Consider the following 15,460-nt stretch of genomic DNA (forward strand, 5'->3'; position numbering starts at 1 on the left):
GTATATATATACATATATATTTATTCCCATATGTCCACAAAGAAAAGAAAATCATGAAGTATGTATGGAATTGTCCCTTTAAACTGTTTCTTTCTGTTCTCTTTTGGGGATCACACTGGCGGGGCTCAGAAGCTCCTCCTGGCTCAGTTTTCAGCAATCACACTCTCAGAAGTGCTTAAGGAGCCAGGTGTTGCCAGGATCAAACCCAGGTCTCCCGCACACAAAATGTGCTCCAGCCCTTTGAGCCACCGCCTTGGCACAAATAATGTTTCTGTGCTTCTGTTCCACTGGAGTTAGATTTGAAGCTGGGAGGTCTGGCTCAAGGGCTCCACAGTGCTCTCTGCTATTTGGAGTTCCCTGATGTATGTCCCACCCAACACTGATCCAGAGCAAAGTAAAGCCTCCCAGTCCCCCGCCCTTTTACCCCAGAAGGAGAAGCCACAGACTATGTAACAGTGTGAATTTATTTACAAAGAGGTTAGAGAAACACAGAATCTGCCCCCCCAGGCACCGGGGAGTCATCATTATCATAATAAATACAGTAATTTTTTTAAAAGAAAAAAAATACTGGATCAAAACAGCTGAGGGTCATCCTGGGTTGCCCCCCACCCCACCCCAACTCCATCTCATTGGGGGGGGCATGAGATAGAAACCATCTTCCTTTCCCACCTCCACCTCCCAATTCTGAATCATTGTTCCAGAAGAAAGGTGAGTGCGGACTTTCTTTTCAGGTGTTACCAACTCCTGCTTGACCCTCAAAACCCCAAAAGTCGGGGCCCTTTCCCTTCTCAGGGTCCCTCTGCAGGCACCAATTGGGTCCGACTCAGAGTCTCCAAGAGGGTGCCAGAGGGGCGTCTGAGGAGGGGTTCAGGGACATGGAGGAGGGGGGCACTTGTGAATGGAGGGAGGGTTTATCAGGGAAACAGTGGAAAGGACCAAGAGGCCTGGGTGTGAGAAGTAATGGGGAACAGACTTTGCTCCGTAACTAAAATGGGGACATTCCCATAAATGACGCCTGCTGCATACCATAGTACAGATGAACAAAGTAAGGCCCGGGGGTGGGAAGGAGAGGGACGCTTCCTGCCACTGCGGGGCTGAACTGGGGGCTGTTTGGGGGGGTCCCCTTTGCACTGCCCAGGGGGCTGCTATTCTCATCGGAGTGGCATGGAGGGGGGACAGGAGAGGGTCTTTGGAAGCCGAGAGTGGTGGTCTTTGGAAAGGGGCGTGTGGGAGGGCCTTGTCGGCGGGTGGGTGAGTGTGAGCGGTGAGGGGATCTGGGGTGCCCAGGCCATCTGGGGTGGCGGTGGTGGAGGGGGAAGGCCCAAGCCCACCTACCATGAGCGAGTGAACAAACTCACACCCTCACACCGTGGTCATAACCTTGAGCGACCCGGACCTGAACCTCAGGATCTTTTTCTTGAGCGCGTGGGAGGCCTTGATCTTCACGAAGACCTTGGCTGGGCCCGCGGGGGTCCCTCCCCCGACCCCGGGTCCGGGTCCTGCTGCAGCAGCGGCGGCGGCGGCGGTGGTGGCGGCCACCAGCTGCTGGGGCCACACCAGGCCGCCGCTGCCGTCGGAGTCGCTGGACGCGGAGCTGAAGGCGGGCGACTCCCCGTCGCTGGCGCTGGACTCGCTCCTCCGCCGTAGCCGCCGGCCAAGCCACCCGGCTCCGCCTCCACCCGCGGGTCCCCGACGGCCCAGGGGGCCCCCGAGGCGGCCGGTGGAGCACTCGGAGTCGCTGCCGGCGCAGCCGTAGAGCAGCCTCCGCGGCGGCACCTGCGGGGACGGGCCGGGCCCGGGGCCGCGATGCCGAGGGCGCACGGGGCCTGGCGCGCGCGCGGAGCGTCTGGGGGCGTCGATCTCGGCCGTGGAGCGCCACCGGCGGCACGAACCGGCCGCCTGGGCCGCCAGGGTGGGCGCGGGCCCTCTGCGGGGCCGCGGCGGCCGGGGGCTCGTCGCGCTCGGCCGTGGGGTACTTGGGCGGCCCCGGGGGCGCGGCGGCGGCCGCGCGTCCCCAGCAGGCTGGTCTCCGACTGCGAGCGCGCCAGCCTTGCGCGCGCGCGGCGACCCCCCCGTGCGGCCCTGGGCCTCGGCCAACGCGTCCACGGCGGCCCGCGGACACGCGTGGGCGCTCCCGCTCGCGGGGCGGGCGACTGCTCCACGCTGCGGCCCCGGGTGAGCGGCGGCGGCGCCTTGCGGCGGGCTGCGCGCCCCGGGAGGCCGCGGGTGGCCGCCTGCGCCGCGGGGATGTACTGGCGCCTTCACCAGGCGGCCGTCGGCGGGGCTGTCGGGGGGCTCCGGGGCGGCGGGCGGCGCCCCGGGGGGCTCGGGCGCGGCCTCGGCTTCCCAGGGCGAGCCCCAGGCCCCGCGCCCCAACGGGGCCGGGCTGTTGGGGCGCGCCCCGGGACGCTCCAAGGCGCCGCCGGCGTTGGCACCACCGCCGGGCAGCTCCTGCGCGGACCGCGCGCCGCCGGGGGGTGGAGACGCGGCGTCGGGGACCCGCTGGCGGACGCTGTTCTGGCGCCTCGGACCCCCGTCCGCGCCCCCCGGGCTGGTCCGGGGCTGGCCAGCCCCCCGGCGGCGGCGCCTGCGGAGGAGCGCCGTGATGTAGCCGTCCAGGGGCCGCCCCGGGTCGCTCGAGTCCGCCGCCACCGAGGCCACCGACGCCAGGGGCCGGCCGCAGGGCCTCGGGCTCCGGAGCGCCACGGCGTGCAAGGGGCTGGGCGAGAGGAAGGGCCCCGCGCGGGCCCGGCGGTCGGCGGAGGAGCAGCCCTCGGGGCCCGCGGCCGCCGTCGGGTAGGGCGCCGAGTAGGAGCGAGGCACGGCTGGACGCGCGCTGACCACCTCCGGGGCGCTGGGACAGGCGTCTCCTGGGGAGGCAGGGAGGGAAAGAAGGGGCAGCAGAGCAGGTCTCTCTCTCTCTCTCTCTCTCTCTCTCTCTCTCTCTCTCTCTCTCTCTCTCTCTCTCTCTCTCTCTCTCTCTCTCTCTCTCTCTCTCACACACACACACACACACACACACACACACACAAGATGTAGAGATTCACACACACACATCCTAAAGATGCAGAGATGCTGGTCCTCATTTTCGAGGTTGAGGGTTGGGCCACACCTGCAGTGTGTTGAGGCTGCCAGAATTGACCTACCTGGGGTGGCCACATGCAAAGCAAAGTGCCTTAACCCCTGGCTTATCTCTGATCTCTAACCCTTATTGTCTTTGTTGTTTGGGAACCAAAAAAATAAATAGTGGGGAGGCCAGAGCAATAGCGTGAAGGGCGGTTGCCTTGCAAGCAGCTAGCCCAGATTCGCTCCCCACTATCCCTTAGAGTCTTGAGAACACCTCCAGGAGTTATTCCTGAGCACAGAGCCTGGAGTAACCTCTGAGCGCCCGCTGGGTATGGACCCAAAGCAAAACAAAGCCCCCAAAAAAGAGCGTGTGGAAGTCTCAGGGTTTCCTCCTGGCTCTGTGTTCAGGGATCCGGCCTGTTAGGGCTCTGGAGACCATACGGCAGTGGTCGGCAACCTTTTTTTTCAACTGAGCCAAATCTTGCCAAAACCACGATTGAAATTTGTTTTGAGAGCCACACAGGGCGCGCATTGGCAGAGGCTAGGAGCAGAGTCCTGACTCCTGGAGTGGCCCCCTGGCACACAGAAGAGCCTAATTAAAAGTGTAAAGAGCCACATGTGGCTCGAGAGCCACAGGTTGCTGACCACTGCCATACGGGGTGCCAGGGGTTGAGATGCAAGGCAAGTGTCTGCCCGCTGAAACCACTCTTCTAAAACTACTGACCCCCGTTTGCTTCCTGCACCTGGTATTTTCGATCTTACCAGGCTCCTAACAGAACCACAAATGCTGGCACTCTTCCTGGACCTTCTCTTCACGCCAGATCTCTGCCCATTCCGTCTTTGTGCGCCCGATCCCTGAGTCTCTGTGGTTCCTCTCCTGCCCTGCCTCCAGCCCCCACACCTCACCTTCTAACCTCAGTGCGTTTTTGCTTGGGTCCTATGGATCCCTCCTCTCACTGCAACTGCCTCACCTGCCTCCTTCACTCAGTTTGGGGGTAATCCGATGTCACCTCGCAGTGAGGAGTCCTCCCTCACCAGAGCACCCCAAACTGGACCAAACATCAAGTGAACACCCTGCCTTCCTTTTCTTTTCTTTTTCTCTTCTCCTACTATAGGTCAATGCTCATCCCCCAACTTTTTTGGGGGAGGAACCACACCTAGTGGTTTTCTTCTGGCTCTACACTCAGGAATTACTTCTGACTGTGTTCAGGGGACTCTTTGGGATGCCAAGGATGAAAAGCAGGTTGGCCGCATGCGAGGCAAGTGCCCCTTCTTCTGTGCTTTGGCTCCAGCTCCACATTCCTTGGCTTCTGACTCATGTGTCTTGTCTTCACTCTCTCTCAGGGTCTTATTTTGGGGGGATGGTAGCAGGGCTGGGACCCAGGACAGCATCCTTTGATGCCCATGTCCTCCATAGAGGCCCTGGGTTGGCTGATTATTTCTCCTACCAGAGTTTTAGTAGCGTGAGGAAGGGGAGTTGCCCCGGCAGGGTTCTCTCACAGCATGGCGCTGGCATATGGTCTTGGGGGGCTCTGAGTTCCTCTATAGAAGGAAAGTCCGTCCCTGAGATCCAGCTGATCCCATGGCCAAGTCCACTGCCTCTGGGATAAGGCGCTCTCATGGTCTAGAACTTTCTGCTGAGTGGGGGACTGTTACAAGTACTTCCTGTCCAACAGATGGAGAAACAGAGACCCAGAGAGGGGTCCGCCCACATGGTCTGGCCTGGAATCACATCCAGAAAAATGTGTGTTCCATGTGAGGTTGGAGAGAGGACAGTGGGGAGGTTAGTTGCCCTGCATGCAGCCAATCCAGGTGCAACCCGGCATCCTGTATGATCCTCCAAGCCCATCAGGGGTGATCCCTGAATGCAGAGCCAGGAGTAAGCACTAAGCACTGCTGGGTGTGACCCAAAAAAACAAAACCAAAAAATAGAGAGAGAGAAAAGAAATACTGGAAAAATTGGTTCGAACCACCCCAGTGTCCCATGTGGTCCCTCGTGCCTGCCAGGAGATATTTCTGAGCAGACAGCCAGGAGTAACCCCTGAGCACCACCGGGTGTGGCCCAAAAACCAAAAAAAAAGAAAAAAGAAATACTGGAAAGAAAGAATAAAAGGTAGAATAGGAAGAAAGGAAGGAAGGAAGGAACGAAGGAACGAAGGAACGAAGGAAGGAAGAAGGAAGGAACGAAGGAATGAAGGAACGAGTGTTTCAAATTGGAGACAAGCTGGAAAGATAAGATAGCACACAGCAGGGAGGGCATTTGCCTTGCATACAGCTGATCCAGATTTGATCCCTTACATCCCATATGGTTCCCTGATCCTGCTAGAAGTAAATCTGAGCAGAGAGCCATGAGTAGGCCCTGAGCATCGCCAAGTGCGGCCCCAACCCAAACTCAGCCCAGCCATCATCACTGTCCTCTACCTGGCCCCCAGAGCTGGCACCCCCTTCCCTCTTACCTAGAGACTTGGGCCTCTCGCTGGCATAGATGCCTCGGGGTTCACAGGGCCCCAAGCGCCCGTAGGAGCTGGAGCCAGAGAAGCCACTGTCCCCACAGAAGGTGGAGGGCGGAGAATCGGGGCCGGCGGTGGAGCTGGGGTCTTCATAGAAGCCTGGGTTCCGGGGAGTAGGGGAGAGAGAGACTCAGGAGGCCCAGACGGCCCTGGAGAGCAAGAGCACAACAGGGGAGCGGGGTGTCCTGCCAGGCCCCCCTCCTCTGCTCACCAGAGCTGCGCCCACTCTCCTGCTCCAGGCCCCCAGACTCCAGGCTCAGGTCTCCCAGCTGCTGCTCCAAGCCCCAGATGAGCCCTGGCAAGGCTTCCTGAGGACAAAAGGAGGTTAGGGCACCCCAAGACCCTGATGCCCCCTTTGCAGGTCTCCCAGCCCAGGAGTTCACACATTGCGCCGCTGAGATGGGCTTCTGGCTTTCCAAGGAGGAGATGATGAAGACACAGCTAGATGGGCTGGAGCACAGTCTCTGTCCTCAGCACCCCAGGGTCTCCGAGCACTGAGTCGAGTCGCCCCTGAGCACCAGTATGTGTGGTCCCAAAGCTAAGCAAAAAATGGGGCCAGAGTGATAGCACAGCTGGGAGGGCTTTTGCCTTGCATGCAGCTGACCCAGGTTCGATCCCCAGCATCCATCATCCCATAGCCTGCCAGGAATGTTTCCTGAGCAGAGTCACGAGTAACCCAAAAACCCAAACAAATGAGGCTGAGAGATAGAACAGCAGATAGGGACAGTGGTGCCTTGTGTGTGTGTGTGGCCAACCTGGTTTGTTCTCTGGTACCCCATAGTCTTCTGAGCCCCACCAGGAGTGACCCTTGAGCACCACCCTGTGTGGCCTCCAAACAAAACCAAGTAATTATTATTTTGTTGTTAAAGCCACACCCAGTGTGCTCAGGGGTTACTCCTGGCCCTGTGCTCAAAAGTCACTTCTGACGGTGCTCATGGGATCATATGAGGTGCCGGGGTTGAACCCCAGGTTGGCGGCATGTAAGGCAAGCACCCTGCCGACTGGCTTTTGCTCCTTGCTCTCCCAGTTATTTTTAAGTTCCTGGAGTTGGAGATAGTACAGTGGATCAGGTGCTAGCCTGGCATAGGCAAAGGGTCCCCTGAGCACAGAGCTAGGAGTAATCCCTGAAAACTGCCCAGTGTAGTCCTAAAAAAAATTGAAAAACACAACAAAGCAAAGACATTCCTGCATCCTGAGCTCTCTATCCCTTGTACTCTTTGCAATGTCTTTCTAGTTAGGGGCTAGCACAGTGGGGAGGGCATTTACCTTGCACACGGTTGCTGCCTGAGTTTGATCCCCAGCATCCCATACCCCAAGAATCAACCAAGAGTGATTCCTGAGCGCAAAATCAGGAATAACGCCTGATCACCACCTAGTGAGGCCCCCCAAGTCTTTCTGGCTGGCTCAGTCCTCACCACTCAGCCGCCACCATTTCATTTAGGGGTGACAAGCTTTCAGGACTCCCCATCCTTGCCTCCCACCTCTTCCCTCTGTCTCCTTTCTCAACCCTCATTCCCTCTATCAGGGATGGAACCCCATACATGGCCACATGTGCTGTTTTATGAGCCACTGCCTGGTCCTCACAGTCCCTTTGCCCCCCCCCCCACAGATGTCCCTCTTGGAGTCTAACCCCAGGTCCTCATAACCCAAAGGTACTCGAGCGCCAGGAGCAAGTTCAAAGGGCTGGAGCCCCAAGTTTCATCCTGCACTGCATGGCCCTAAGTGCCCCAGGTGCAATAGCAACAGGAGACCCTAAATGTCACCCCTTATGGCCCCCAAGTCAAACCCTTCAAAAAAAATTGGTGTTCAGGACCCAACAGAGACCTGGACTCTGGTGATCTGTCCCTGCAAGCCCTCGCCATTCACGCTTGGTCCCCACCCTGTTTCCAAACCGCCCTGTAGCCCTTTCAAAATCTCTTTAAGGGCACTGGAGAGGTCGTTCAAGTAGGTAAGGGTTTGTTTGCCTTGCACCTAGCCAACGTAGTTTTGATCCCTGGCATCCCATATGATCCCAAAGCACCACCAGGAGTGATTTCTGAGTGCAGAGCCAGAAGTAACTCCCCGGAGTAAAAAATAGCTCTCTAGGGAGCCGGAGCGATTGCACAGAGGTAGGGCATTTGCCTTGCATGTGGCTGATCCAGGATGAGCCTTGGTTCAATCCCCTGGCGTCCCATTTGGTGTCCTGAGCCAGGAGAGATTTCTGAACACATAGCCAGGAGTAACCCCTGAGCTCACTAGGCGTGGGGGAAAAAAAAAAGTTCTTAAGGCTGAAGTAATAGTACAGAGAGGAGGATACTTGCCTTGCATGAGATGACCCAAGTTCAAACCCCGGCATCTCACATGATCCCCAAAGCAACCACATGAGAAGTGCTCAGTAGTCTGTGGTGAGGGGCTAGAAATGACACAACAGGGAGGGCATTTGCCTTGCACATCATTGACCTCAGTTCAATCCTCAGCATCCTAGATGGTTCCCCCAGCCCACCAGGAGTGACCCCTGAGCACCACCGGATGTGAACTAAAACATCCCCTAAGTAAAGTTGTTTTTTTTGTGGGGGGGGGGCCACATCTGGCAACACTCAGAGGTTACTCTTGGCTCTGCACTCAGAAATTGTTCCTGGCAAGCTCGGGGGACCATTTAGGATGCTGTGAATCAAACCAGATCCGTCCTGGGTCAGCCATATGCCAGGTAAACACCCTACACTGTGCTATTGCTCCGGCCCCACCAAATAAAGTTCTTTAACAAGTTGGCCTTGCCTTAATGGTACCAGATGGATGCTGGGTTGGTCCCAGGTTAGCTGCGTGCAAGGCAACACATGTAATCGCCCTACCTGTGCTATCGCTCAGACTCAACCTGGGAGTCATTTCTAAGCCCAGAGCCAGGAGGAACCCCTGAGCGCTGCTGGGTTTGATCTTCAGCATCTATGAGCACCACCAGGAGTGATCCCTGAATGCAGAGCCAGAAATAACCCCTGAGCATCGCTGGAAAAGGCCTTCAACACTAAAAATAAGTTAATAACTTATTTTAGCTCAAACCAGGGCTGGCTGCATGCAACTCAACCTTTTTATCTTTCTAACCCAAAAGCTTGCTGGAGGGGCCGGAGCGATGCATTTGCCTTGCACACAGTCAACCGGAGTTTAATCTTTGGCATCCCATATGGTACCTCCCCCCCGCCCCCCGACTGCCAGGATTAATTCTGAGAATAGAGCCAGGAGTAACCCCTGAATACTGCCAGGTGTAGCCCCCAAACAAAAAATAGCTTGCTGGGTTTGGGGAGAGGGTCAGGGACAGGTAGGGGCTTAAACTCCCCCTAGGAGGGTCTCCTAGCCTTTCTTCCTCCTCCTGGCTAACAGGCTGAGAGCCAGGAAGAAGCTTCCAGGGGCCTGCGGGAGGCGGGAGGTGGTGGCTGGCAGCCCAGGGTTGCCGGTTGACCCTCAGACAAAAGCGGCTTGTCTAGACCAGCGGGGGAGGGAGGAGGCGGGGTTGGGGGGCAGGCGCCTGGGGCTGCCTATTTAGGGCAGAAAAGCAGGCTGGCACCCCACACACCCTCCCCAGCTCCCAGGCTCCAGCGGCGGCGGCTCTCAGGCCCCCCACGTTCAGCCCTTCTCACCGAACTGGGCCCAGGGAGACAGCCCAAGGCTTCTGCTGCCATTGCTTTAGCTGGTGGCTGCAAAGAATGAGGTGCCCCCATGTCCTGTTGCACCCCACAAGTCTCTTCCTCAGTCTCTGCTCTTGGCCATGAAGGGGGACTCCTTGAGCAACTGACTTCACCCTCTCCCTGCACCCCACCTTGCTTCATTCAGCCCCCATCTTTATTTACAACATGCCCCTTCCCCAGTAACGGTCCCTGCGGTATCCCCATAGCTAGCTAGGGGTGTGTTTTCTTCCCCGGAGCGGGAACTTCCGGTTGTCAGGGCTGAGAATGTCAGCCCCAGAGGAAGGAAGGAGGGAAGAAAGGCAGAGGTTTGAGAATCTTTGGGGTCCCTGCTGTGTCCTCCCTCCTCTGTGGCCAGAACCAGCCAAAGATGGTTGAATGCCACTGGAGGATGCCCGAGTCATGCCAGGCAGCTCTGGGCAGGTTCGGTGTGTAACAACAGCAGCATGGGACCACCCAGCTGGACACCCCCCTTCTAGCTCACTGCGCCTCTAGGCTCCGGGTGTTCCCCATGGCACGGCCCCTTCACCATGATCCTCTCTCTGGATTGCAGAATGGACAGTACAGAGGGAACCCCTCATTTGGAAAGGCCCAGCAGGAGAACAAAAGTGCCCGGAAGAGGGGCCAGTGGGAGGGAGCAAGCCGCAGGATTCCTGGAGCGCAGCTTAAAATCTGTGTCTGGTGTCCTGACCAGAGTCTGGTCTCAGTCCAGACAGAGCCCCAGAATTTCCACTTCTAACCAGTTCCTGCTCTCTCCCACCCACCCACCCATCCATCCTTCCCTGAAGCAGCTGGTCCCCCCAGGAGGCCACACTCAAAGAACCTCTGGCAGAAAATCTGGGACCTGCTTCCCCGCCCCCTCTCCCTAAGAAAGTGGAATTTGTTCCATGCAAAGTCTAGTGGCTTGGTATGTAAACTGTGTCCCGAAACCAGAGGCCCGTGCAAAGCTCGGGAGTGTGGTGACAGGGAGACAGGATGGATGGATGGGAAGGGGCTTAAAGGAGACATGGGGTGAGGGGGGGGGTACCACTTTGCCAGGGATCCAACTCGATCCTCCCCCTGCCTGCTGTGTGGCCTGGAGCTCAGGCCCTGTCTTCTCTGGTCTTCTGTCACATAGCAACACACACCCCTTCCTCTCTTCTAGAACCTTCTGCAAAATTCGGAGCTGAAACAGGACTCCCTTTTAAGAGATTGATCAATACTAGCTTTTAAGGGAGATGTCTCTAATAGTGGATCAATACAGGAAGGTTTTACATGTGTCATGAAAAAATAAAATTGTAAGGGGCTGGAGCAACAGCACAGTCAGTAAGGAGCTTGTCATGTACGTGGCTGACCTGGGTTCGGTTCCCAAGATCCCACAGGGTCCCCAGAGCTAGCCAGGAGTGAACCAGAAGTAACTCCAGAAAAGAAAAATGTAAGTGAGGGGAATTCTGGGGGTCAGTGGGGTGGGCACTTGCCTGGCACACAGCAGGCCGGGGTTCGATCCCAGACATCACCTAAGATTCCCCCCAAAACACACCTGAGCTCAGAGTCAGGAGTCAACCCTAAGCACGGCTGGGTGTGGCCCCTCAAGAAAAAGAGGGTGAGAGGTGTGGAGGGAGAGTTCCACTTGGCAGGCGGGAGTTTAGGGAAGAGCAGGAGTTAAGAGGCCTTTTCTCTCTGCCAGAACCCCCTCCTCACATCCCCACGCCCTCCCCCTCTGCTTGTGAGTCTGACCTCATCCCTTCCCACTGCAAAGGAATGAATGAATCTGTACAGAGCAGAAGGCCCAGGCCTGGGACTGGCTCCTGGCCAGCCAGAGTCCCCCACTCTTGCTTTTGCAGTGCCCCACCCCACTCCCAGGCCTCTAAGTCTTGTCTCCTCTCTCCCTTTCTCTCTCCTCTCTGGCCTTGGGAAGTTCTTCCCTGGGTCTAGCTTAAGTTCTTCTTGCTAGAAAGAGACTTTTTAGTCTTCCAAAGGTCAAGGTTTTTGGGGTGTGGGGGTTGCAAAATGATTACACAGCAGGAAGAGCATTTGTCTTACATACACACAGACAACCCAGGTTTGACCCCCGGCATCCCCTGAGCCTGCCAGGAATGATTTCTGAGCATAGAGCCAGGAGTAACCCCTGAGCTGAGTGCCAGGTATAACCCACTCCCCCCAAAAAAAAGAGAAAGAGAAAAAGGAAAATTTGTGTGCTTTGGTGAGTGACAAGAGGACCCCTGACCCCAGCCATATTGTTCTCTTCTTTCTCAGAAATGCCCTCCTCCATTTATATATATTTATATATATTTGGTTTGGGGGCCACATCCGGCGATACTCAGGGGTTACTCCTGGCTCTGCACTCAGAAATCACTCCTGGCTTGGGGGACCATATGGGATGCTGGGAATCGAACCACAGTCCGTCCTAGGTTAGCGCGTGCAAAGCAAACACCCTATCACTTGCACCACCACTCTGGCCCCTCTCTCCCTATTTTTTAATTGATTTTATTTATGTATTCACTTATTTGGGGGATTGGGGGCCACACCCAGCAGTACTCAGGGCTGACTTCTGGCTCTGTGCTCAGGGATCATTTCTGGAGCTGCCTAGGGGACCATACGTGGTGATGCTCAGGGTCAGCGACCTGCAAGGCAAATGCTCGCTGCGTGGTGCTCTCCCACTGCACCCCCTTCCTCATTTTTTCCTCTTTAGCTGTCTGTGAATCTGCCAGAGGAGAAGGTCTGCTTCCTTGAGAAGCACCTTGGTGCAGAAAGGGGAGCACACCCCCCTTGCTGAAGGACCCAGGACCCCCACCGCCCGCTCCAGTGGGGTTTATATATAGCAAGTCTCTGCTCCTCCCTCCGCTGCCTGCCACCGCCTCCTCTGCTTCGGGGACTGAGCTTTGCCTGGAGACTGGGGGTGTGGGGATGAAGGGGGCTGCTCTCCACTACAACCTTGTAGGGGGTTGCTCAGGGGGCAGAAACGGGGAAACTGAGGCAGAGGCGGGAATTCCATCCATCTCTACTTTTTCCTCACCCTGTGGCACCTTCTCTCCCAGCCCTGCCAGCACCTCTGGGTGAGGTGCATATGTGTGTGCGTGTGTGTGTGTGTGTGTGTGTGTGTGTGTGTGTGTATGTGTGTGTAGTGGGGGGAGACACACCGGTGCAGCCCCCCCACTGCACCCCACGTCTCTAACTTTGGAGGGGGTGGGGCCTCCCACAGCTGTTTCTGTTTGCAGAGAAGAATGCGCCAGCAGCCTGGGGTCCCTCTCCAGGCTGGGGAGGGGTGGGGCGTGCGTGCAGACCCCGAGTCTGGAGGCCTCGGGACCGCCCCCCCAACACCTCCACAGCCCCCATCTGGGGGGGGCAGTTGAGGTCAGCGATGGGGAGCGTTTCCTCCCCCCCCACATACCCCTGCCACCTCGGCTCAGATTTCCCCAAACATTGACGCTCTGGCCACACACAGGCTTTGGGGCACCAGGAGCGGGGTGGGGGGGGGTTGTGGGTGGGAGGGGGCGCAGGAGAGGGGGAGGGGAAGCAGAGCTAGGAACTGGGATAGGGCAGGGCTGGGGAGAGGGGGGTGCGGAAATGCCGAGGGGGGACCTGGGAGGCTGCTGCGAGCAGGGCCCAGAAAGTCGGGAATGTAGGGGTGGGAGGGAGAGGCCTGCAAACCCTGGGAAGAGATGGCGAGAGGGACCAACCCAGAGGGGGAGCTGGGATGCGGTTTCATTGAATCATTCCAATGACCTCCGCCTGCCTCCCAGCACCCCAGCCCAGATGGGGTGCGCCTCTGGTGGGGGCAGGGGTAGAGGGGGGCCGCCTCAACCTTCCTCCCCTTTGCTTTAGCCAAGCTGGGGTCCAGGCAGGACAGAAGGGTGAGTGTGGGTCACTACTGTGAGAACCACCACCACCACCGCCCGAGTTGGGGGGGCCTTGGGGGGACTGTGGTGTCATCTCAGCTGCCATCCATCCATCCATCCTTCCCTCAGGAGGCCCGAGATCCCTCCCCCCACAGCCCCCCATCCCTCCAGAAATCTCCAAGCACACCCAGACTTGGGAAAGAAAGGTGGTGGGTGGGGAGATCCCAGGCGAGGGTCACCCACCCCACCCCCAGAAGACGATGAGCATTTGGAAGCAGGGGCTGCTGTGTGTGTGACCTTGGCGTGGGGGGGGGGAGTCCCTTGCCCTCTCTGAACCTCAGTTTCTCTCTCCGTGAAATGGGGACCCACACACCTTCCCTGTCTCTGGAGCTGAGCTGCAAGAAAATGGGGAACCCTGCCAGCTTTGACCAAACCCAGCCCCGGGTTGGACACACGCTTGGGTGCCCGGAAGGATCTTTCTTTGGGGAATGGGATTGGGGGGGACCTGGGCATCATCATAAGCGGAGATGAGGCGGGGTGGGGGGCCTCTATTTGCACCCCCAGTTTAGGGGGGCGGGGAGACAAGATCCCACCAGGGCTGCCAGGCTGGGGGGGTGTCTCAGCCCCACCCCCGTCCTTTTTCTCTCCCCTGTCCCTTCCCCCCCAAACCGGGGCGAGGATCATGATCATCCACCCGGGACGGACGGACAGACAGACGGACGGACGGACGGGCGGACCGGCGGCCCCCTCACCAGCTGCTCCTCCAGGGCCGCCGCGGCCCGGCGTGCCGCCGCGGCATCTTCGTCCTCGTCGGCGTCCTCGTCGTCTTCGGCCTCGGCGCCCCCCAGGCCGGGTTGGGCCAGCCGCAGCGCCTGCTGCACGCGGTACTCCTGCCGCTCGCGGAGCCAGTGCAGCTCGCACAGCCCGGCCAGGCTGCCCTCCAGCCAGCCCCGCAGCCGGCCCCGCTCGGGGCTCACCGGGAACGAGAAGGCCCGGATCATGGCTGCGGCCCCCCGCCCGCCCGCCCGGCTGCAAGCCCGGCCGGGCCCCGCGGCCACCCCGCGCCGCGCCGCGCCGCCGACCGGTCCCACCTCCCCGCCCAGCCCGGCAGCCCGCGCGCCCGCCCGCCCGCCCGGCTGTCACCGTCTCATCTGCATAGGCGCCCGCCCATTGGGCCGCCCACCGCGCCTAATCTGCATAGACACGCCCCGATCGCGCAGCCGCCGGCGCCCATTGGCGGACGAGCTCGGAGCCCGCGGCCCCACCCCTCTCACTCCCCCGCAACGACGCATGCTCGTTGCGGCTCGACTCGCCCAGCGCTGGGGTAGGCCGGCCTGGCCACGCCCACCCGGCTCAGCCTCCCGGGGGGCCTGGCCACGCCCCCGCGTCACAATAAAACCAGCCCGCCCTTGCTCTGCTCTCATTGGATCGTTTCTTCCCTCGGTTCCGCCCCCTTGGCGGGCGAGCGAGGGCTCTCATTGGACAATCCCGAGAGAGGGGCAGGGGAGAGCTATAAATAGAGAATGGGGCCACGTGACGGTTTGGCAGCTGCTTCTCTGCCCCCCACCCAACCTCCTCCGTGATCACCATCACCCTCAGGGGCCTCGATCGTGTTAGAATCCAGGCCTGATATTGCCTCCTCTTCCACGAAGTCTTCCCAGACACTCACTGACATTCTTGCAAATTAATTAATTAATTAGTTAATAAAAAAAGATGCTTCTGCATTGGACCAATTTCTCTGGACAGTCTTGGGCTTCGAAAGGTCCGCGCTGCTTTTCAAATTCAGCTGAGACTCTCCATATTATCTTTGGAACAAAGGGTCCTGCTGCCTGCAGTTGTCTTGTGCACCGGGACCCACTCATGACGTAGCCTGTTTTTGCCCCCCCAGTCTCAGATCCGTTAAAGTCCCATTTCTGGAACGATGACAGTCTGGGCCCGGATTCTAATCCCATCAGGACACGTTCTAAGTGTCTTTTGTCCACAAAGGCTGGGAGGCTTCGCAATCACAAGCCTGCGATTCCAGGGCCCTTTGTTCCACCTCCTAAGACCCTTTGTTCTCCACCATCTGAGATGCTCTGTTTTCTTGTCCCTGGTCCTAGGTCTTTGGGGCTCACATTGGTTTCCAAGGGTCCCATTTCTGGGAGCAGGCTGCCAGCCTGTGCTGTTACACTGGGTCATTATCTCTGCAACTTCAAGGCTCTCTTGCTCCAATTTTCACACCCATTTCTCAAACAGACCCTGACTTCCTAAATGCCAAGGCCCCGTAGAACCTCTTCCTTTTCTGATCCTCCCCTGTGTCTAAGTAACTGCCTGTGAACTGAGAGTAATTCATTGGTCAAGGGCCAGAGAGACAGTACAGTGGGTAGGACACTTGCTTTACATATAGATGAAGCTGGTTTGGTCCCCAGCGCTG

At 58.3% G+C, this 15,460-nt stretch overlaps 1 protein-coding gene across 1 annotated transcript; it reads right to left on the reverse strand.

The window, feature by feature from the left end:
- Positions 1 to 446: 446 nt before the first annotated feature.
- DACT3 (dishevelled binding antagonist of beta catenin 3) lies at positions 447 to 14,110 on the reverse strand. The gene is given in 10 exon segments (XM_049787258.1): positions 447 to 1,950; positions 1,952 to 2,008; positions 2,010 to 2,045; positions 2,047 to 2,097; positions 2,099 to 2,140; positions 2,142 to 2,255; positions 2,257 to 2,870; positions 5,523 to 5,675; positions 5,788 to 5,884; positions 13,800 to 14,110. Coding segments are annotated over 10 exon segments (2,001 nt in total). The 5' UTR covers positions 14,049 to 14,110; the 3' UTR covers positions 447 to 1,362.
- Positions 14,111 to 15,460: the final 1,350 nt, after the last annotated feature.

The sequence above is a fragment of the Suncus etruscus genome, chromosome 14 (genome assembly GCF_024139225.1).
Source record: "Suncus etruscus isolate mSunEtr1 chromosome 14, mSunEtr1.pri.cur, whole genome shotgun sequence".
Lineage (NCBI taxonomy): Eukaryota > Metazoa > Chordata > Mammalia > Eulipotyphla > Soricidae > Suncus > Suncus etruscus.